Source organism: Nerophis lumbriciformis, linkage group LG03 (assembly GCF_033978685.3).
Source record: "Nerophis lumbriciformis linkage group LG03, RoL_Nlum_v2.1, whole genome shotgun sequence".
NCBI classification, from domain to species: domain Eukaryota; kingdom Metazoa; phylum Chordata; class Actinopteri; order Syngnathiformes; family Syngnathidae; genus Nerophis; species Nerophis lumbriciformis.
The window spans coordinates 61732870-61756388 of record NC_084550.2 but is presented as its reverse complement, the minus strand read 5'-3'; the positions used below and the strand labels follow the sequence as shown (position 1 = coordinate 61756388).

The 23519-nt window shown below is 42.2% G+C and overlaps 1 protein-coding gene across 2 annotated transcripts in view; it reads right to left on the bottom strand.

Moving 5' to 3' along the window:
• stab1 (stabilin 1) overlaps positions 1-23519 on the bottom strand; it is a 216691-nt gene that overhangs the window by 121627 nt on the left and 71545 nt on the right. For both annotated transcript variants that reach the window (XM_072912860.1, XM_061940474.2), the window contains exons 26-32: positions 11680-11775; positions 11482-11577; positions 8249-8296; positions 8030-8163; positions 7847-7958; positions 7686-7763; positions 37-138 (exon numbers count right to left, since the gene is read on the bottom strand). In XM_072912860.1, coding sequence (XP_072768961.1) covers positions 37-138; positions 7686-7763; positions 7847-7958; positions 8030-8163; positions 8249-8296; positions 11482-11577; positions 11680-11775 — 666 coding nt within the window. The remainder of the gene's footprint in view (positions 1-36; positions 139-7685; positions 7764-7846; positions 7959-8029; positions 8164-8248; positions 8297-11481; positions 11578-11679; positions 11776-23519) is intronic.

Sequence of the window (23519 nt, the reverse complement as noted above, 5' to 3'; positions counted from 1 at the left end):
CCCTGCGACTGGCATGCATTGGGACACTTCTCTTACAAGAGCGTACTCTCGGAACAGACTGAAGCCGGGCGAGGAGTTCAGGAAGGCCATGAGACTGGGAGGCTCAGGTGGGATGTCCGAACGCGAAGGCGGCAAAATCTGAAAAGAGAAAAACTCTACTGGCTCAGGATGACAATCAGTCAGTGTTAACCACACAAAACAGTATGATGGATACAACCATAGGGGCCGATCGCGTGGGTGCTTCGGGGCCGGAGGACTCACGGACAATGCCGAGCACCCACGTGGGATTGATGGCAACTTTCAATCTTAAAATTAATTTATGAAAATCAATATTCTTGTTTCCGGTGAGGGTTGGACTCCGCCAAGGCTGCCCTTTGTCACCGATTTTGTTCATAACTTTTATGGACAGAATTTCTAGGCGCAGTCAGGGCGTTGAGGGTATCTGGTTTGGTGGCTGCAGGATTAGGTCTCTGCTTTTTGCAGATGATGTGGTCCTGATGGCTTCAACTGGCCAGGATCTTCAGCTCTCACTGGATCGGTTCGCAGCCGAGTGTGAAGCGACTTGGATGAGAATCAGCACCTCCAAGTCCGAGTCCATGGTTCTCGCCCGGAAAAGGGTGGAGTGCCATCTCCGGGTTGGGGAGGAGACCCTGCCCCAAGTGGAGGAGTTCAAGTACCTCGGAGTCTTGTTCACGAGTGAGGGAAGAGTGGATGGTGAGATCGACAGGCGGATCGGTGCGGCGTCTTCAGCAATGCGGACGCTGTATCGATCCGTTGTGGTGAAGAAGGAGCTGAGCAGAAAAGGCAAAGCTCTCAATTTACCGGTCGATCTACGTTCCCATCCTCACCTATGGTCATGAGCTTTGGGTTATGACCGAAAGAACAAGATCACGGGTACAAGCGGCCGAAATGAGCTTCCTCCGCCGGGTGGCGGGGCTCTCCCTTAGAGATAAGGTGAGAAGCTCTGCCATCCGTGAGGAGCTCAAAGTAAAGCCGCTGCTCCTCCACATGGAGAGGAGCCAGATGAGGTAATTCGGGCATCTGGTCAGGATGCCACCCGAGGTGGTTAGGGCACTTCCGACTGGTAGGAGGCCACGGGGAAGACACAGGACACGTTGGGAAGACTATGTCTCCCGGCTGGCCTGGGAACGCCTTGGGATCCCCCGGGAGGAGCTCGACGAAGTGGCTGGGGAGAGGAACGTCTGGGCTTCTCTGCTTAGACTGCTGCCCCCGCGACCTGACCTCGGATAAGCGGAAGTAGATGGATGGATGGATGGATGGATGGAATATTGTTGTTGTTAATTTTGTGGCGAGTTTGGTTCGCTTTACATGATAAAAAATTCACAAATCATCCATCCATCCATTTTCTACCGCTTATTCCCTTCGAGGTTACGGGGGGCGCTGGAGCCTATCTCAGCTACAATCAGGCAGGGGGCAGGGTTAGGGATGTCCCGATCCGATATTTGGATCGGATCGGCTGCCGATATTTGCCAAAAATTGCGTATCGGCAAGGCATGGGAAAATGTCGATCCAGATCCAGTTTTAAAAAAAACTCCGGTCCGTGTTTTCCAACGCACCGATTTAAATAATACATTCCACTTTTCTGCTGCTCCATAATTTTCTGTTCCGCATTTTCCAGCACACCTTCAACACATCCACAATTCTCACGCAGTTGCTTTTAGCTGCTGGCATTACACGACAGGCTCTTCTCACTCTTTCCTGTGTCTCCCTCTCACAGACAGCAAGTGCACCTTCTTACACACGTCACATACTGTCACGTCATACGTCACATACGTATACGTCCTCCCCGAGCAGAGAGGTAGCAGCATGGCTAACGTTAGCTGTGAAGCTAGCGCAGCCGTGCGAGCAACGCTCCCTCTAAGGTGCTCGCCTGTGCAATTGCGCACTGTTTAAGCATCCTCTGCGCATAGCAAATCTATGCCACGCACAAAATCAAATAAAAAAATAAGCGCATAACAATTTTCGACACACGGACACGACAGAGAAAACAGTTTTCGTCATCATTGTTCAAATATTGTGATGTCTGTCGAGACGCTTATCCATTCGGTGCCACACGCCCACACCATCAAAATGCAGAGGCAAAAATTTCCACATCAACACCGTATGAAAAAATTAGTGATTTTTTTAGTTGTGATTTCCTTCTCTGCATGAAAGTTTAAAAGTAGCATATATTAATGCAGTATGAAGAAGAATGTTTTAATGTAGACATGCAAGCCTTGAAAGAACATTTTGAAAATCAAGACTACATTTCCTGCAAATGGGTGCATTTCTACCCTATATTTTAACTTTAGATTTATTCTCATATCAAACTCTTTTGGCTGTCTTTTTGACACTTACATCAGGCGCCCCCCTCCACACCCTGGATTATAAATAATGTAAATAATTCAATGTGATTATCTTGTGTGATGACTGTATTATGATGATAGTATATATCTGTATCATGAATCAATTTAAGTGGACCCCGACTTAAACAAGTTGAAAAACTTATTGGGGTGTTACCATTTAGTGGTCAATTGTACGGAATATGTACTTCACTGTGCAACCTACTAATAAAAGTCTCAATCAATCAATCAAAACACATAGAATCATCATACTGCTGTGATTATATGCATCAAGTGTTCATTCAAGGCTAAGGCAAAATATCGAGATATATATCGTGTATCGCAATATGGCCTTAAAATATCGCAATATTAAAAAAAGGCCATATCGCCCAGCCCTAGTTCAATGATGCCATTTCTGTTTGTCATGTATAAATTTGTCTATTTTGTGTTTATCCTTGAATAAACAGGTCAGTTTCTTGTTACCAACCATTGTGTATTATTCAAACTCCCCTAATTCAGCTGGCTAGTTGTTATCAAGAGTACTAAAACCCTTTTCAACATGATTCTGACAACTAAGTAGGCTAAATAACTTTAAACTTTAATACATGCTCGGATAGGCCAGTATCGGTATCGGTCAGTATCGGTATCAGATTGGAAATGCAAAAATAATATCGGATCGGAAGTGCAAAAACCTGGATCGGGACATCCCTAGGCAGGGTACACCCTGGACAAGTCGCCACCTCATCGCAGGGCCAACACAGATAGACAGACAACATTCACACACTAGGGCCAATTTAGTGTTGCCAATCAACCTATCCCTAGGTGCATGTCTTTGGAGCACAAATTGGATTCACAAATCATATATAGCCTATAATTAACAAAGTCTAAACAATATTTCATTGTGCCCGATAATGAACTTATGACACAATAATCTCGACTCTGAACACACTGCACACGAGCGAATGAAGTGCATACTTACTCAACAGCCATACATGTCACACTAAGGGTGGCAGTATGAACAATGCCAACACTGTCATAAACATGTGCCATATAGTAAAACCACACTAAACACCAATGACAAACACATTTTGGAAGAATATTTGCACCGCAACACAACATAAACACTACAGAACAAATTCCCAGAATTCCCTGCTGCACCAACTCTTCCGGGACGCTACAATGTAAACAAACGCCATTGGTGGATCTACACCTAACATCCACTGTAATGACACCACGTACAACAGCGTATCGAGTCGATACTATTATGATTACATCGACATTTTTTAACATCACAAAATCTTTTCGTTTAAAAAATGTTTATATAATTTATATAATGTTTATAAACTTGGTATCGGATTGATACCTAAATTTGTAGTATCATCCAAAACTAATAAAGTATCAAACAGGAGAAGAATAAGTGATTATTACATTTTAACAGAACATGTTAAAATAGAAAGTAAGCAGATATTAACAGTAAATGAACAAGTAGATTAATATTTCATTTTCTAACACTTGTCCTTATTAATGTGTACAAAATAATAGGTGTATAAATGACACAATATGTTACTGCATATGTCAGCAGACTAATTAGAAGCCTTTGTTTGTTTACTTACTAATAAAAGAAAAGTTGTGTAGTATGTTCACAGGACAAACTTGTAATAAGAAACATATGTTTAATATACCCTAAGATGTTTTGGTTAAAATAAAGCCAACCGTATTTTCCGCACTATAAGGCGCACCTAAAAACCACAAATTTTCTCAAAAGCTAACAGTGCGCCTTATAACCCGGTGCGCTTTATTACGATTAATTTTCATAAAGTTTCGATCTCGCAACTTCGGTAAACAGCCGCCATCTTTTTTCCCGGTAGAACAGGAAGCGCTTCTTCTTCTACGCAAGCAACCGCCAAGGAAAGCACCCGCCCCCATTGAACAGGAAGCGCTTCACCCGCCCCCGGAAGAAGAAGAAAAAACGCGCGGATATCACCGTACGTTTCATTTCCTGTTTACATCTGTAAAGACCACAAAATGGCTCCTACTAAACGATCCGGTTCATAAAAAGACGCAATCTCTCCATCCGCACACGGATTACTACCGTATTTCACAGCAACTGAACCGCACTGTGGAACGGGAGCACGTACGGTGAATATTCGCTCCACAGGGAATGAGAAGTCATCCTTCACTGTGGTTCTAGCTTGCCATGCTAATGGCCAGAAACTTCCTCCCATGGTGATATTCAAAAGGAAGACCTTGCCAAAAGAGACCTTTCCAGCCGGCGTCATCATAAAAGCTAACTCGAAGGGATGGATGGATGAAGAAAAGATGAGCGAGTGGTTAAGGGAAGTTTACGCGAAGAGGCCGGGTGACTTTTTCACACAGCTCCGAAGGCGAACACACCTTCACTAAGACGGGCAGACAGCCTCGGACGACATACGCCAACATTTGCCAGTGGATCGTAAATGCTTGGGCAGATATTTCGGTCACAACTGTGGTCCGAGCTTTCCGGAAGGCAGGATTCACAGAACAACAGCGACACTGACTCCCGATGACTTCTACGAGACGGAACCGGCCATTTTGGATACCACGCTTGCGCAACTTTTCAATTCGGACACCGAAGACGAAGAATTCGAAGGATTTACGAATGAAGAATAACTTCAGAAGGTGAGCGCTATGTTTATTTTGTGTGTTGTGACATTAACGTTCGAGCAACATTATGTTGCTATTTATTGCTCTACACCATTTTGAATTTTACTATGTTTGTGATTGCACATTTGCGTACATTTTGGGACAGAGTTGTTAGAACGCTGGTTTTCAATATATTATTAAAGTTTGACTGAACTATCTGACTGTTTTTTTGACATTCACTTTAGCGCAGCGTTTTTTTTGACATTCACTTTAGCGCAGCGTAGGCGCGGCTTTTAGTCCGGGGCGGCTTATTGGTGGACAAAATTATGAAATATGTAATTCATAGAAGGTGCGGCTAATAATCCGGTGCGCCTTATAGTGCGGAAAATACGGTAATTACATTTTTTTTGGTCCCCTTTATTTAGAAAAGTACCGAAAAGTCCCAGTACCAAAATATTGGTATTGGGACAACACTAATACACACACACGGAGCACCCACTGGCAGAAACGTAGATCGGCGCCTATGGATACGACACACCATGTTTTAATATGATCAAGAACGTATCCCTTGTCGGCAACCTCCCGTTGAGTTACCAAATAGGTAGGGTATGGTGATTGGTGGACAGAGAACAGTCCCTTGCAGAATGTGACCATGACCAAAACCACGTCCTCCATTGTCCTTTGTTTACTGCGTGGCCTTTCTCTTCCTTGTTGAATTTGTTAGCGCCTTACACTGTGTCGCCACTCCATGATTTGACCTTTATGTTGCTATCGCTGGAGGGTTTGCCCTTCAATCTGTACCTCTGTGAGCGAAACTCCACCAAACCTCTTTAACATACAAATACAATACGATAAAATGTCCAGTGTCAGTGCCACTCTCATTATTGTCTTGTTTTTTTTTGGGGGGGTCATGACACTGCGCTGTTGCCATGGGAACAAGGCCACATGTGATCAAGCCCACCTACTAGTGAGGTGAAATATCAACACCGCCGATACCATATCTTTATGCTCTAATATCGAGTCTCCAATAAAATATTGATACTTTTGATACTTCAGTTATTTGAAATAAGGTAGACTGACCATACGTCCTCTTTTCCCCGGACATGTCTTCTTTTGCGGGGCTGTCCGAGCGGGGTTTCTTAAATGCCTCAAATGTCCGACATTTTGAGTTAGGGTTGCGTGTAGAGATGTCCGATAATATCGGTCTGCCGATGTGATTAAATAAATAAGTTATCTTCTTCCCACTCCCTTTCAGGCAAAACTGGACCATCATGCATTACATACTATACATTATCTTTTGCACTATATTAATTTATATTATTATGTGTTGTCAAATTTTTACTTTTTTTTTTTATTATTATTTTTTTATGTCATTGCCTGAAATAAATACATAAATGGAAATTAAATGAATAATCCGGTGCGCCCTTTGGTCCAGAAAATACGGTACATGTCAACCCGTAAAGTGGCCACCTGTCTAATAGTGGTCACTTTCTTTGTTTCCCTTGAGTGGTCACTATAGACCAGGGGTGCTCACACTTTTTCTGCAGGCGAGCTACTTTTCAATTGATCAAGTCGTGGGGATCTACCTCATTCATATATATCATTTATATTTACTTATTTATGAAATATATGTTTTTGTTAACAAGTTAAAGGTGTTTAATGATAATGCAAGCATGTTTAACACATATAGTTAATATTGTTAATACATTAAAGGTGTTTAATGATAATACAAGTATGTTTAATACATATAGTTAATATTGTTAACAAGTTAAAGGTGTTTAAAGATAATGCAAGCATGTTTAACACATATAGTTAATATTGTTAATACATTAAAGGTGTTTAATGATAATACAAGTATGTTTAATACATATAGTTAATATTGTTAACAAGTTAAAGGTGTTTAAAGATAATGCAAGCATGTTTAACACATATAGTTAATATTGTTAACAACTTAAAGGTGGTTAAAGATAATACAAGCATGTTTAACACATATAGATTCCTTTCTTTCATGAAGACAAGAATATAAGTTGGTGTATTACCTGATTGTGATGACTTGCATTGATTGGAATCAGACAGTGGTGATGATAACGTCCGCATTTTCGAATGGAGGAGAAAAAAAGTCCTCCTTTCTGTCCAATACCACATGAAAGTGGTTGGTTTTTGGCATCTTATTTGTCCAGCTTCCGTACTCCTCTGTATACACTTTACAAGAAATACATTGTCGGCAAACTCCGTAGCTTACTAGCTTGTGCACGCCAGCTTTCTGAGACTCTTATTTTGGTAGCGCAGGCAGGATGAAGCAGAGCTTTTATTGTGCAACTGTGCAGTCGGTCTTTGGAGTTTTGACGACAGGTACGGCGCCAGAGTCTGTTGAAATAAAGTGTTTCTCGCCTTCCAGTCGGTAATTTTAATGAGCTGGCAGCAGCCAGCGTCATCTCAGAAGACCCTCGGGTGCCGTGAATGTCAATCAAGTGACGAAAGTGACGTCATAGTGAAGATTTATGATCGCTCATTTTTAGGACTATTTTTTTAATGCCTGACTGGTGATCGACTGACACACCCTCCGAGATCGACCGGTAGATCGCGATCGACGTAATGAGCACCCCTGCTATAGACAGTTTGACTGTATTTGCACAAGTGTACCAGCCCATACCAGCCGGATTTTTACTCGGTATGGGATAGGAAGGAAAATCAGGGGTATGGCAGATCACAAGCACCTACCCGGTCGATGATGTGGATGAAGCCATTGATTGCAGGCAGGTTGCGTTCGACGATGGAGGCGTCTCCAATAAGAATTCCCTGCGACAACACAACACGACACTTACTAATACGACTGCCTCACCAAGTTAGCCCAGGAAGATAAATATCGCTGCTAATAATACCTTGCTGCTGTTCCTGATCTCCCACAGCGTGGGTGTGTTCAAGGAGGCAAGCTTTTGGCCCACCATTCCCCCCATGTCTTCTATCGAGTAGATCCCTTGCAGGATGTGAGCCCTGAAATCAGCAAGTGAAGCAGTCAAGAGAATCGGCGCTTCGGGCGGCGGTGAGCGTGCCAGACAGCCCACCTCAGGAAGTGGGGCAGGCGGTGTCGGGCGCCCCAGAACGAAACCTCCTCAGCGCTCATGTTACTCCGCGCCTGCCGGCTGGGAACCAGCACCGTGAGGTTGCCACTGAGGTCCTCGGTGGAGTGACTGTACTTCTGGAAGTCACATCACACGGTCAAAAAAGTTAGGACGCCGTCAATGATTCAGCGGAATAAACGTGCGGTTGCGTTTCTTACACACATGGATCATGTAGTAGAGGCTGAAGAGCTTAGGGTTCATGTCCAACTCCTAAACAAACAGAGTCAGGGCAGTAACTTCCAGGGATGAAATTTGGATTTCAGAAGGGGGCACAATTGGCTTGCACCCTGACATTTATTAACTTTTTGTGTGGCGGTGTGTAGAGAATTTTAATAAAAACAAACAAAAAAACATGTAAAATCTTCCACTCCTTCTTTGTTACATTTTGTCCACCAAAAGTTTTATGCTGTGCGTGATTGCACAAAGGTGCGCTTTGTTAATGTTATGGACTTGTTGGAGTGCTAATCAGGCATATTTGGTCAGTGCACAACTGCAAGCTAATCAATGCTAACATGCTATTTAGGCTAGCTCAGGGGTCGGCAACCCGCGGCTCTTTAGAGCCGCATGCGGCTCTTTAGCGCCGCCCTAGTGGCTCTCTGGAGCTTTTTCAGAAATGTATGAAAAATGGAAAAAGATGAGGGGAAAACAATCTATTTTTTGTTTTAATATGGTTTCTGTAGGAGGACAAACATGACACAAACCTCCCTAATTGTTATAAAGCACACTGTTTATATTAAACATGCTTCACGGATTCGAGTATTTGGCGAGCGCCGTTTTGTCCTACTAATTTTGGTGGTCCTTGAACTCACCGTAGTTTGTTTACATGTATAACTTTCTAGGACGTGTTTTATGCCACTTCTTTTTCTGTCTCATTTTGTCCACCAAACTTTTAAGGTTGTGCATGAAAGGTGAGTTTTGTTGATGTTATTGACTTGTTGGAGTGCTAATCAGACATATTTGGTCACTGCATGACTGCAAGCTAATCGATGCTAACATGCTATTTAGGCTAGCTATATGTACATATTGCATCATTATGCCTCATTTGTAGCTATATTTGAGGTCATTTAGTTTCCTTTAAGTCCTCTTAATTCAATTTATATCTCATGACACACTATCTGTATGTAATATGGCTTTTAATTTTTTTGCGGCTCCAGACAGATTTTGTTTTGTATTTTTGGTCCAATATGGCTCTTTCAACATTTTGGGTTGCCGACCCCTGGGCTAGCTGTATGCATTGCATCATTATGCCTCGTTTGTAGGTATATTGGAGCTCATTCAATATCCTTTACTTTTATCCTCTTTGTATATAATTTAGTTTTGCATGTCTCATGACACATTATCTATATTGTGTTGCATTTCAGATAGTTGTTTGTGTGCCATGTTGTTCCAGACCACAGCAAACATTACCTAGTTTGCCAAAGATTGTAATAAATATACTAAAAGAAGAAAGCCTGCCGTTTCCTTTAACTTGGACACACACATCTATACCTTTGGCCATTAAAAGCCAGTCATTTCCAAGAGTTATCTCACCTTCTGAGTAACCTTTGATTTACTAATAATTTCTAATGTTGTAAAAATGTGTGGAATAAACATTAAATTTGAACATTTCTGTCAATGAAGATTTGCTTTTGCCTGCGACACATTCATTTTGATAGTAGGCTATAATAGCTAATATAGACACTTTCATCATGTGTTGCCTTCATTATAACACTTATATAAGACTTTTACAGTCATTTTGATAGTAGGCTAATGTAGCTAATATAGACACTTTCATCATGTGTTGTCTTCATTATAACACTTATTCAAGACTTTTACAGTCATTTTGATAGTAGGCTAATATGGCTAACATAGACACATCATGTGTTGTCTTCATTATAACACTCATATAAGACTTTTAAAGTCATTTTTATAGTAGGCTAATATAACTAATATAGACATGTACGCCATGTGTTGTCTTCATTGTAACACTTATATAAGACTTTTAAAGTCATTTTGATAGTAGGCTATTATAGCCACTTACAGCATGTGTTGTCTTCATTATAACACTTATATAAGACTTTTAAAGTCATTTTGATAGTAGGCTAATATAGCTAATTTAGACACTTACATCATGTGTTGCCTTCATTATAACACTTATATAAGACTTTTAAAGTCATTTTGATAGTAGGCTAATATAGACACGTACGCTATGTGTTGTCTTCATTATAACACTTGTATAAGACTTTTAAAGTCATTTTGATAGTAGGCTAATATAGCTAATATAGACACTTACATCATGTGTTGTCTTCATTATAACACTTGTATAAGACTTTTAAAGTCATTTTGATAGTCGGCTAATATAGCTAATATAGACACTTACATCATGTGTTGCCTTCATTATAACACTTATATAAGACTTTTACAGTCATTTTGATAGTAGGCTAATGTAGCTAATATAGACACTTTCATCATGTGTTGTCTTCATTATAACACTTATTCAAGACTTTTACAGTCATTTTGATAGTAGGCTAATATGGCTAACATAGACACATCATGTGTTGTCTTCATTATAACACTCATATAAGACTTTTAAAGTCATTTTTATAGTAGGCTAATATAACTAATATAGACATGTACGCCATGTGTTGTCTTCATTGTAACACTTATATAAGACTTTTAAAGTCATTTTGATAGTAGGCTATTATAGCCACTTACATCATGTGTTGTCTTCATTATAACACTTATATAAGACTTTTAAAGTCATTTTGATAGTAGGCTAATATAGCTAATATAGACACTTACATCATGTGTTGCCTTCATTATAACACTTATATAAGACTTTTCAAGTCATTTTGATAGTAGGCTAATATAGACACGTACGCTATGTGTTGTCTTCATTATAACACTTGTATAAGACTTTTAAAGTCATTTTGATAGTCGGCTAATATAGCTAATATAGACACTTACATCATGTGTTGTCTTCATTATAACACTTATAAAGTCATTTTGATAGTAGGCTAATATAACTAATATAAACACTTACATCATGTGTTGCCTTCATTACAACACTTTATAAGGCTTTTAGTTATTTGCGGCTCCAGACAGATTTGTTTTTTGTATTTTTGGTCCAATATGGCTCTTCCAACATTTTGGGTTGCCAACCCCTGCCCTATTCTATGGTTATCGTCACACTTTTCTTACCAAAAGAGCTCAACTCTGACTGCAGTTGACTTCTTGAGGAAATGTGCTGATTTTAATTAACTTTTTAAGTCCTGGAAATGTTTGTTTTGCTAAGGCGTACCAGCACTCAGTTTGGAGGTTTGGCTTATTCTACATGGGTACGTCGTGTAAATATTCCTGCTAACATCATTGAGTTCAAGAAAGAATAAACAATATAATACGTGTTGGTGTTTCACCTCCATTAGTGTTCCATAGCAGATGGCGCCGTCTCCAGCGTAGCCGTCAGGGCACGTGCACGTGTGGTTGCCGTCTTCCTTCTGCTCACACTTTGCCTGGCAGACACAAAAAGCGTGCAACAGCAAAGGAGGGAATTCCGTTGTTGAGAGTGCAGAATGAATCACGGGCAGCAACTCCGTGTGCGAGTGTGTCCTCACCAGGTCGTGGCAGCCTCCGTTCTTGGTGGAGCAGGGGTTGACCAGGTCGCATGCGACGCCGTTCCCCATGTAACCCGATTTACAGACACAGTTGCTCTGCGGACACACAAACACACAGTCACACTCAACCCTCCGTTTGTGTGTGTGCAGACTAGAGTTGTACGGTATACCCGTACTAGTATAGTATCGCGGTACTATACTCTGTTTAAAAAGTACCGGTTTCCCATATTTTGTTTTTTACAGGCATGACGTCCCGTCGTCACGTCATGACATTGCTGTTTTTTTACGAGCAAAGGAGCATGTTCGGCAGCGCGCACACACACGGAGTACTTGCAAGCAGACACAGTGTGTAGACAGAAAAGGGAGAACGGACGCATTTTGACCTAAAAACTAAGGATAAAGGTGGAGTTATAACACTGAAACGCCCTCAGGAAGAGGTGCTTTAAGACGTGGCTAGCTAGTTAGTTAAATAAAGTGAGTTTCTTACACGTAACATTATCACTGGAGGACGAGGAATAGCTAAACATGCTTCACTACACACCGTAGGAGTATACAATAGCTAACAAAAAGCTAGCGCTCCTGAATGTAAACAAATCACTGTAATGATACCAAGTACAAGAGCGTATCTAGTCGATACTACCGTATTTTCCGCACTATTAGCCGCACCTAAAAACCACAAATTTACTCAAAAGCTGACAGTGCGGCTTTTAACCCGGTGCGCTTTATATATGGATAAATATTAAGATTCATTTTCATAAAGTTTCGGTCTCGCAACTTCGATAAACAGCCGCCATCTTTTTTCCCGGTAGAACAGGAAGCGCTTCTTCTTTTACGCAAGCAACCGCCAAGGTAAGCACCCGCCCCCATAGAACAGGAAGCGCTTCTTCTTCTACTGTAAGCAACCACCCGCCCGCGTAGAAGAAGAAAAAGCGCGCGGATATCACCGTACGTTTCATTTCCTTTGTGTGTTTACATCTGTAAAGACCACAAAATGGCTCATACAAAGCGACAAGGATCCGGTTCGTGAAAAGACGCAATCTCTCCATCCGCACACGGATTACTACCGTATTTCACAGCAACTGATATTCCTGTGAACCGCACTGTGGATACAACGGGAGCACGTACGGTGAATATTCGCACCACAGGGAATGAGAAGTCATCCTTCACTGTGGTTCTAGCTTGCCATGCTAATGGCCAGAAACTTCCACCCATGGTGATATTCAAAAGGAAGACCTTGCCAAAAGAGACCTTTCCAGCCGGCGTCATCATAAAAGCTAACTCGAAGGGATGGATGAAGAAAAGATGAGCGAGTGGTTAAGGTAAGTTTAAGTTTACGCGAAGAGGCCGGGTGGCTTTTTTCACGCAGCTCTGTCCATGTTGATATACGTATGTTTGTGATTGCACATTTGCGTACATTTTGGGAGTGAACAGAGTTGTTAGAACGCTGGTTTTTAATATATTATTAAAGTTTGACTGACCTATCTGACTGTTTTTTTGACATTCCTTTAGCGCAGTTAGATGCGGCTTACAACACCGGGCGGCTTATAGGTGGACAAAGTTTTGAAATATGCCGTTCATTGAAGGCGCGGCTTTTAACCCAGGGCGCCTTATGGTGCGGAAAATACGGTACTATGGTTACATCGATATTTTTTATCGGCACAAAATCGTGTGATGAGGTGGCGACTTGTCCAGGGTGTACTCCGCCTTCCGCCCGAATGCAGCTGAGATAGGCTCCAGCACCCCCGCGACTCCAAACGGGACAAGCGGTAGAAAATGGATGGATGGATATTATGTTTATAAACTCAGTAAATATGTCCCTGGACACATGAGGACTTTGAATATGACAAATGTATGATCCTGTAACTACTTGGTTTCGAATCGATACCTAAATGTGTGGTATCATCCAAAACTAATGTAAAGTATCAAAGAAGAGAAGAATAAGTGATTATTACATTTTAACAGAAGTGTAGATAGAACATGTTGAAACAGAAAGTAAGCAGATATTAACAGTAAATGAACAAGTAGATTCATTATTAATTTTTACAGCTTTTCCTTAATAATGTTGACAAAATAATAGGTAGATAAATGACACAATATGTTACTGCATACGTCATACTTGCCAACCTTGAGACCTCCGATTTCGGGAGGTGGGGGGTAGGGGTTGGGGGCGTGGTTAAGAGGGGAGGAGTATATTGACAGCTAGAATTCACCAAGTCAAGTATTTCATACATATATATATATATATCTACATCCTGAAAAAATGCAAACAAAACTGTGTTTAGATAATTGATACTTCAAACTTGCATAAATATAACATGAATATAACATAACTTGGCTTCTGAGAGCTTCAAAATGTAATAAATAAAATGCTAAAGTTGTTGATAAACAAACAATTATTTTAATAAATAAATATGGTCATTTTAAATGAATTATTATGATAATTTAAAATTAATTATTTCAAATATGTTTATTTAAATGTGCCGGTATAATTCTATGGCTTGATGTAATAAGGAGTCAGAAAAAATAAAAATAAAAATACAATTAATGTTGATGTTTTTAGCAAAATATAGTAAACATTTATTTAGTTGTTGTTTTTTAAATTAATAAATATATTTATTTTTAGGTAAGATAAACATAATAATACAATGTATCTTTAGTCTGGATGATTTAGTTCTTGTCACCCTGTTGTCCTCCCGTCGTGAAAAAAGGCTGTCCTCACTCAGGTCCGCATGGAGCTGGAGGGGGCGTGGCCTCCAGCTCCGGCTGAAAATCGGGAGATTTTCGGGAGAATATTTGTCCCGGGAGGTTTTCGGGTGAGGCGCTGAATTTCGGGAGTCTCCCGGAAAATTTGGGAGGGTTGGCAAGTATGGCATACTTCAGCAGACTAATTACACTGCAAAAAGTCAGTGTTCAAAAAGAAGAAAGAAAAAAATACAAAAATGAGGGGTATTTTATTTGAACTAAGCAAAATTATCTGCCAATAGAACAAGAAAATTTGGCTTGTCAAGACTTTCCAAAACAAGTAAAATTAGCTAACTTCAATGAACCCCAAATACCTTAAAATAAGTATATTCTCACTAATAACAAGTGCACTTTTTTTGGTAGAAAAAAAAGAGACCTTTTTGCTCAATATGTTGAAAAATATTCTTAAATGAAGTAAATGCTAGTGCCATTATCTTGACATAATGATATGCGCTCGCCATTACATTTCTTGAAACCAGCAAACTTATACTAGAAACTAATTTATTGTTCTTAATGGAAAGGCAACAAGGCAACCGCTTGTTACTCTCGGGGTCTACTAGCCGCTCAGGCGAATCATATTGTCTAAAAATGCATTTTTCCATGATAACATGACATCATCGCGCCAAGTGCGTGCTCTTTCAGTCAATTAGTGCACATATATACAGCCCGGCCCCCGGCCAACATTTTTTTAAATGTAATTTTGAAGAATTCGTCTGAATGTGCATGAACTATTTCCGTTCAAAATTGTTAGAAATGTCACATGTTTAAATATTAACTGTCAATTTACTGTACTGCGCCAACTGTACTACTATATGAGTACGTATTTTCTATTGTTTCATTGAAAATAAAACAGCAAAGTCCATTTGGCTGTCATCTGTTTTAATTATGAGACACAATTGTGTCAAAGTCATGATTTTTTTTTTTCATGCTTGAAATAAGAAATGATTACTTTAAAAAAGTAGTTTTATACTTGTGAGTGTTGATGACACAGCTTTGCAACACTTGATATTCTAGTTTCAAGCATGTTTTACTCAATATAGGTCATCAAATCTCAGCAACAAGCTGTAATATCTTACTGAGATCATTTAGGACCAAAACCCTTAAAACAAGTAAAAGACTCTAACATAAAATCTGCTTAGTGAGAAGAATTATCTTATCAGACAGAAAATAAGCAAATATCACCCTTATTTGACATATTTCATCTTACTTAGATTTCAGTGTTTGCAGTGTAGAAGTCTTTGTTTGCTTACTTACTACTAAAAGACAAGTTGTCTCGTATGTTCACTATTTTATTTAAGGACTAACTTGCAATAAGAAACATAGGTTTAATGTACCGTAAATTGTGTTGTTAAAATAAAGATAATAATGCAATTTTTTTGTGGTCCCCTTTTTTTAGAAAAGTATCGAAAAGTATCGAAATACATTTTGGTACCGGTACCAAAATATCGGTATCGGGACAACCCTACTACACATATTTAACCAGTTTTGATCGCCAGAGTTTGTTTAACTTTGCAAAAAAACAACACGGCCACAAATACAAGACATCACAAAGTTAGCAATTCCAATTTGTACAGCTCCACTAATGGACATTGGAGTGTTACTTTCAAAGGCAAAATTAAAGTATTGCTAGAAACATCTTTTTATATGGGACTTTATAGTATTATATGTATAGTACAGGGGTCGGCAACCCGCAGCTCCGGAGCCGCATGCGGCTCTTTGATCACTCTGATGCGGCTCAGCAGCTTACTTGCCGAACCCCCCGATTTTCCCGTGAGACTTCCAGAATTCAGTGACTCTCGCAGAAAACTCCCAGGATTAATATTCACCGATTTTCACCCTTACATCTATAATAAGGGCGTGCCATAATGGTACAACATTTGACGCCCTTTACAATCTGCATTAATAATGTGCCAGCCCAACCACTTGTTATACAGTATGCATCTTCTGCTTGCACACGTACGTGACAGCAAGGCATACTTCCTCAACAGCCACACAGGTTACACTGACGGTGACCATATAAAACAAATTTAACACTCTTACTAATAATGCGCCACACTGTGAACCCACACCAAACAAGAATGACAAACACATTTCGGGAGAACATCTGCACCGTAACACAACATAAACACAACAGGACAAATACCCAGAATCCCATGCAGCCCTGACTCTTCCGGGCTACATTACACACCCGTGCTACCACCAAACCCCGCCCCCACCCCAACCCTGCTCCCTCACACATCAACCCCCCCTCTGTGCGTCGGTTGAGGTGGGCGGGGTTTGGTAGCGGGGGTGTATAATGTATCCCGGAAGAGGTAGGGCTGCATGGGATTCTGGGTGTGTCCTGTTGTGTTTATGTTGTGTTACGGTGCAGATGTTCTCCCGAAATGTGTTTGTCATTCTTGTTTGGTGTGGGTTCACAGTGTGGCGCATTATTAGTAAGAGTGTTAAAGTTTTTTTTTTATACCACCACCGTCAGTGTAACCTGTGTGGTTGTTGACCAAGTATGCCTTGCTGTCACTTATGTGAGCAAGTGGAAGCCCACACAACGTGTGGCTGATCAGGCACGCTGGTTGTAGTGGGTGCTATATGCTGTACCATCTCGGCACGCATGACGCTGTCAATTGCCATTCATATAAAACCCGCGTGCCGCACCAGCATTCAAATTCCTTATTACGGTGTGGGCAGCGTGTCTGAGACCCCTGGTTTATACATAGCACAAAGCAAAAAAAACAACTTTGTATGCAGTGTTATTTCATTTTAAATTACAAAACATTTTTGCGGCTCCCATTGTTTTCTATAATTTGTGAAACTGATCAAAGTGGCTCTTTGACTGGTAAAGGTTTCTCATTGGTTTACTTAAAAACTACAGGTACCGGTACTTACACACCACCTGGGCTTTTGGCTCACACTTTCATTGAAAGTCATTACATGAGACAACGACCTCGGACTCATCTGTTTGTCCTGCACTTTGGGAAAATACATTTTTGTTTTTTTTAGTTTGTTTTCTCTACTTGCACATAGAGACATCCATATGTAAAGTACACGCATGTTGTGTATGTATGTATGTGTATATCAGGGGTGGAACCGCTCACAAATCCACGGCTCGGAACTTATCACAATTTGCCGTCACAGTTTTCGATTCTGTTCATTTTTGGTTATGAAATGTATTTTTTATTACTGAATTAATTCAGGGAAATTTGGTTTGCGTTTGTTATTGTGCCCTTTTTACTGGAATTGATGTGGACACGTGTCAAACGTACCCAACCAGAATTATTCCGTACATTAGGCGCACTGTCCATTTTTGAGAAAATTAAAGGATTTTAAGTGCGCCTTGTGTAAAAATACAGTAATGTTCTCACGCGTTCCATGTTGTTTACATGCGAGTGGCACTTATGCACATGCGCATTTCATTTGCAGTCTGGTTGTACGGGTGTGTCTCCTCTCCAAACATATTTTACAAACTAAAATGTATTTTGCCATGTCTAGTTTTGAGGGTTTGGGTCTGGGTTTCTGAGCTGCTACTTTATTGCTTAAAAAATAAGAGATGTGATAAATCATCATTCATCGGAGGGCGCTAGCTAGCGCATTAGGATATAAGGTGCGTTCCATTTGTACTGGGAAGTTGGAATTTCTGAGTTCCCAGGCGAAATTACAACTGGAACGCCCCTCGAAGTCGGATTTCCGACTCAGAAAGTCGGAGCATTCTCACCCACCTTGAGTTTGTTTCAAAGATGGCTGCTCTGGATGTAAACAATGATATCCGCTTCTACAATATCCGTTATTAGTACTTCTGATTAGTTTTTGTCGCACTAAATCAGCCATATACAAACCCCAAAACCAGTGAAGTTGACACGTTGTGTAAATGGTAAAAAAACAAAGAGAATACAATGATTTGCAAATCATTTTTAAACCTATATTCAATTGAATAGACTGCAAAGATACTTAATATTCGAACTGGAAAACTATTTTTGACAAATATTAGCTCATTTGGAATTTGATGCCTGCAATATGTTTAAAAAAAAGATGGCACAAGTGGCAAAAAAGACTGAGAAAGTTGAGGAATGCTCATCAAACACTTATTTGGAACATCCCACAGGTGAACAGGCTAATTGGGAACAGGTGGGTGCCATGATTGGGTATAAAAGCAGCTTCCATGAAATGCTCAGTCATTCACAAACAAGGATGGGGCGAGGGTCACCACTTTGTCAACAAAATGCCTGAGCAAATTGTTTAAGAACAACTTTTCTCAACCAGCTATTGCAAGGAATTCAGGGATTTCACCATCTATGCTCCGTAATATCATCAAAAGGTTCAGAGAATCTGGAGAAATCACTGCACGTAAGCAACAAGGCTAAAAACCAACATAGAATGCCCGTGACCTTCGATCCCTCAGGCTTATTTCAGCAAGACAATGCCAAGCCACGTGTTACAACAGCGTGGCTTCGTAGTAAAAGAGTGCAGGTACTAGACTGGCCTGCCTGTAGTCCAGACATGTCTCCCATTGAAAATGTGTGGCGCATTATGAAGCATAAAATACCACAGCGGAGACCTCGGACTGTTGAACAACTTAATGTCATGACTTGGTCCGGGGTGTCTGCTTTTCCAGGATGCAACGGAAAGTTGGCTCGTGCGAGACGGGAATGAAGGTACATGATTTATTTAATACATCAAAAAAGGAATAAATGAAAGCGCGCACAGTGGCGGAGAATAAACTATGAAAAAACAAAAAGACTATGGAACCAAAACTTACTGTGACAAGGGACATGAAGCAGGATCATAGAGGAATGGACAGAGCATAAATGTGGTGCGGTATGGGGTGCGAGGTCGTCAGAAAAACAAACTGAAAAACACTGAACTTAAATACTACAGACATGATTAACGAAAACAGGTGCGTGACGTGACAGGTGAAAACTAATGGTTGCTATGGTGACAAGACAAGGGAGTGAAAAGCCAGAAACTAAACAAAACATGACTTAAAACAAAACATGATTACACAAACATGACAGAGCCCCTCCCTTAAGGACAGATACCAGATGTCCATAAAAATTAACAAGAGTCATGGGAGGGCGGGAGGGGGACATGGCGGTGGGTCGCCAGACCACGTGTGTCCGTATCCACCGGGGCAGAGTTAGGTGGCGGCGGCGGGTGGAACGCCGCTGCAGCAGGCGAGGCGGGCGCCCAGGGAGTGGCCACATTCGTGGCCGACTGGGAGGTGGGCGCACTTGGCGTGGCGGGCGACCAGGTAGCGGCCATATCCGTGGCCGACGAGGAGGCAGGCGCGTCATCATCGTGGCAGGCGTGGCTTGGCGTGGTGAGTCAGGCGGCGAAGCTCGGCGTGGCGCGTCAGGCGGCGAAGCTCGGCGTGGGTCTTGGTATAGGTCTTGGTCTTGGCGTGGGTGTTGGTCTTGGTGTGGGTCTTGGCATGGCGGGTCTTGGTCTTGGCATGGCGGGTCTTGGTCTTGGCATGGCGGATCTTGGTCTTGGCATGGCGGGTCTTGGTCTTGGCATGGCGAGTCTTGGTCTTGGCATGGCGGGTCTTGGTCTTGGCATGGCGGGTCTTGGTCTTGGCATGGCGAGTCTTGGTCTTGGCATGGCGAGTCTTGGTCTTGGCATGGCGAGTCTTGGTCTTGGCATGGCGAGTCTTGGTCTTGGCATGGCGAGTCTTGGTCTTGGCATGGCGAGTCTTGGTCTTGGCATGGCGAGTCTTGGTCTTGGCATGGCGAGTCTTGGTCTTGGCATGGCGTGTCTTGGTCTTGGCATGGCGTGTCTTGGTCTTGGCATGGCGTGTCTTGTTCTTGGCTTAGCGGGTCTTGTTCTTGGACTTGTGGAGCTGGTACCGGAGCTTGGCGTCGTGGAGCTGGTACCGGAGCTTGGCGTCGTGGAGCTGGTACCGGAGCTTGGCGTCGTGGAGCTGGTACCGGAGCTTGGCATCGTGGAGCTGGTACCGGAACTTGGCGTCGTGGAGCTGGTACCGGAACTTGGCGTCGTGGAGCTGGTACCGGAACTTGGCGTCGTGGAGCTGGTACCGGAGCTTGGCGTCGTGGAGCTGGTACCGGAGCTTGGCGTCGTGGAGCTGGTACCGGAGCTTGGCGTCGTGGAGCTGGTACCGGAGCTTGGCGTTGTGGAGCTGGTACCGGAGCTTGGCGTCGTGGAGCTGGTACCGGAGCTTGACGTTGTGGAGCTGGTACCGGAGCTTGACGTCGTGGAGCTGGTACCGGAGCTTGACGTCGTGGAGCTGGTACCGGAGCTGGTACCGGAGCTTGGCGTCGTGGAGCTGGTACCGGAGCTTGGCGTCGTGGAGCTGGTACCGGAGCTTGGCGTCGTGGAGCTGGTACCGGAGCTTGGCGTCGTGGAGCTGGTACCGGAGCTTGGCGTCGTGGAGCTGGTAGTGCAGGTGGAGGTGGTCTTGCTGGGGGTTGCGGCTTGGCATGGTAAAAGACTGGTAAGGGCGGTCGTGCTGGAGGCTGTGGCTTGACAGGTCGGAAGACTGGTGGTGGCGGCCGTGAGGGAGGCTGTGGCTTGACAAGGTGATGCTGATCCACCCCACCTGAACAATTCCCAGCCCTAGCCCCCCCCTCAAGGGGCGGATACCAGACGCGCTCCCTGCGGTCTGGAACTCTCTGTAGGGGTGGGCGGAGGAGGGCAGAAACTTCCCCATTAAATTGTCCAAATTGTCTTTCTTGTGCCTGGGATTGAGTGGGTGAAAAAAAATTGTTTTGTGTCTTGGGTGTGGCTTGAGTCCTGGGTAGCGGGGAATCAAAAGAAAAAGAATTCAGAAAGAAAAAATCCTGGTCTTTGACGTCATCCGGGCGAAGACGGGCTGGCTGCTGCTTGCTTCCGCCCGGAGGGAAAGGGGCATGTGGGAGCGGCGTGTCCTGCAGGCTCGCGGAAGTTCTACCTGACGTCCTTCGTCGGGAGCGCAATTCCGTGGCTGAGGTGACGCTGTGTCGTCCTGGGACCAAATGAAGTCTCTATACTCCATGGAGGAGTAGCGCCGCGTTTCCTCCTCCATCACGCACAGGACCGCCCAAGAAGCCTCGTCGAACATGTCCAACTCAGGTGCGGAAAAGCGGGTCTGCTGACGACCTACTGTCATGACTTGGTCCGGGGTGTCTGCTTTTCCAGGATGCAACGGAAAGTTGGCTCGTGCGAGACGGGAATGAAGGTACATGATTTATTTAATATATCAAAAAAGGAATAAATGAAAGCGCGCACAGTGGCGGAGAATAAACTATGAAAAAACAAAAAGACTATGGAACCAAAACTTACTGTGACAAGGGACATGAAGCAGGATCATAGAGGAATGGACAGAGCATAAATGTGGTGTGGTATGGGGTGCGAGGTCGTCAGAAAAACAAACTGAAAAACACTGAACTTAAATACTACAGACATGATTAACGTAAACAGGTGCGTGACGTGACAGGTGAAAACTAATGGTTGCTATGGTGACAAGACAAGGGAGTGAAAAGCCAGAAACTAAACAAAACATGACTTAAAACAAAACATGATTACACAAACATGACACTTAAGCTGTATATCAAGCAAGAACAGGAAAGAATTCCACCTGAAAAGCTTAAAAAATGTGTCTCCTCAGTTCCCAAAAGTTTACTGAGTGTTGTTAATAGAATAGAATAGAAAGTACTTTATTGATCCCTGGGGGAAATTCAGCACCACAGTTCGCTCACAATAGACAATAAATACTATACAGCATTATTCACATGTGAATAATATAAATACAGTCTATTATACAGCATTATTCACATGTGAATAATATAATTATATTATACATATATTCTACATTTAAGTACAGTCAAGAAGAAACATATGCATTATACATAAAAGGAAAGGCCATGTAACACAGTGGTAAAAATATCCCTGTGCCAACTTTTTTGCAATGTGTTGCTGCCATTAAATTCTAAGTTAATGATTATTTGCAACAAAAAATTAAGTTTCTCAATGTAAACATTAAATATCTTGTCTTTGCAGTAGAGATGCGCGGATAGGCAATTATTTCATCCGCAACCGCGTCAGAAAGTCGTCAACCATCCGCCATCCACCCGATGTAACGTTTGATCAGAACTTCACCCGCCCACCATCCGCCCGTTGTTATATATCTAATATTAATAAAAAAATTTAAAAAAAGGGTGAAAACTACGCGAATTGCACCTTGTGCAGACAAGATTTTTCGATCGGACACGGAGGAATTAGCGATGTAAAAGACCACGTTGGGACAAAAGAACACAAGTCTAATGCCGTTGCTAGCGATACAAGTGGAAAACTTTCAACGTTTTTCGTCGCCCAAACAGATTCTTTGGATGTGATAAATGCCGAAGTTTTATTTACGGAGGCAATAATTGAGCATGGACTTCCAATCGCACTGGCTGATCACATGGGACAGTTAATAATGTAATGCAACCTTTAAAAATCATTACGCGGTGATCGCGATCCCAAAAATAAACTTTTCTTGCATGATAATGTCCAGAAAAATTCGCTTTATATTACTATAGAGTCCTTTTAACGAATGAGTTTGATGGTTTATCACAAACCTTAAATGAAAGAAGTCCTTTCTTCTCCTGCACCGCATGCGCAATCCTGTCGGCTGTATTTCACAGCACGACATACTGTAAAAAGTGTTTGTACTATTTATACTTTCAATTAACAAATTGAAGTCTTGTGAAAGGTTGACAGGATAACTGGCATTAACTGTCAAAATAATTTCAAACTATTGAAGTTAGCTTACAGAATAAACATGTCAATCAACCCATATGATTTTTGCTGTAATATTTTTGTTTTGAAAAGTCACTGTGACTGATAGAAAAGTGATGGTTTTAGCAACATTTTAACCTGTCTGAATGCTAATAGTCATTTTGCGTCGGGGGCCGAAGCCCTGAACCCTCCACCAGGACTTTGTCCTGGACCTACCGGGGCCTGCGGCCCTTGGACCCTGGCTACTAGGTTTTTCTGATTTAAAAGTTGGCAGGTATGGTGAGGTTATAAAGCTTTTGCCTGTTAAAGAAAGGAGACTGATCCAATGCACAGACATTCGCGTGCCACGCTGTCACGACCCAGACGCACACCAGTGCGCAATCATATGGGAG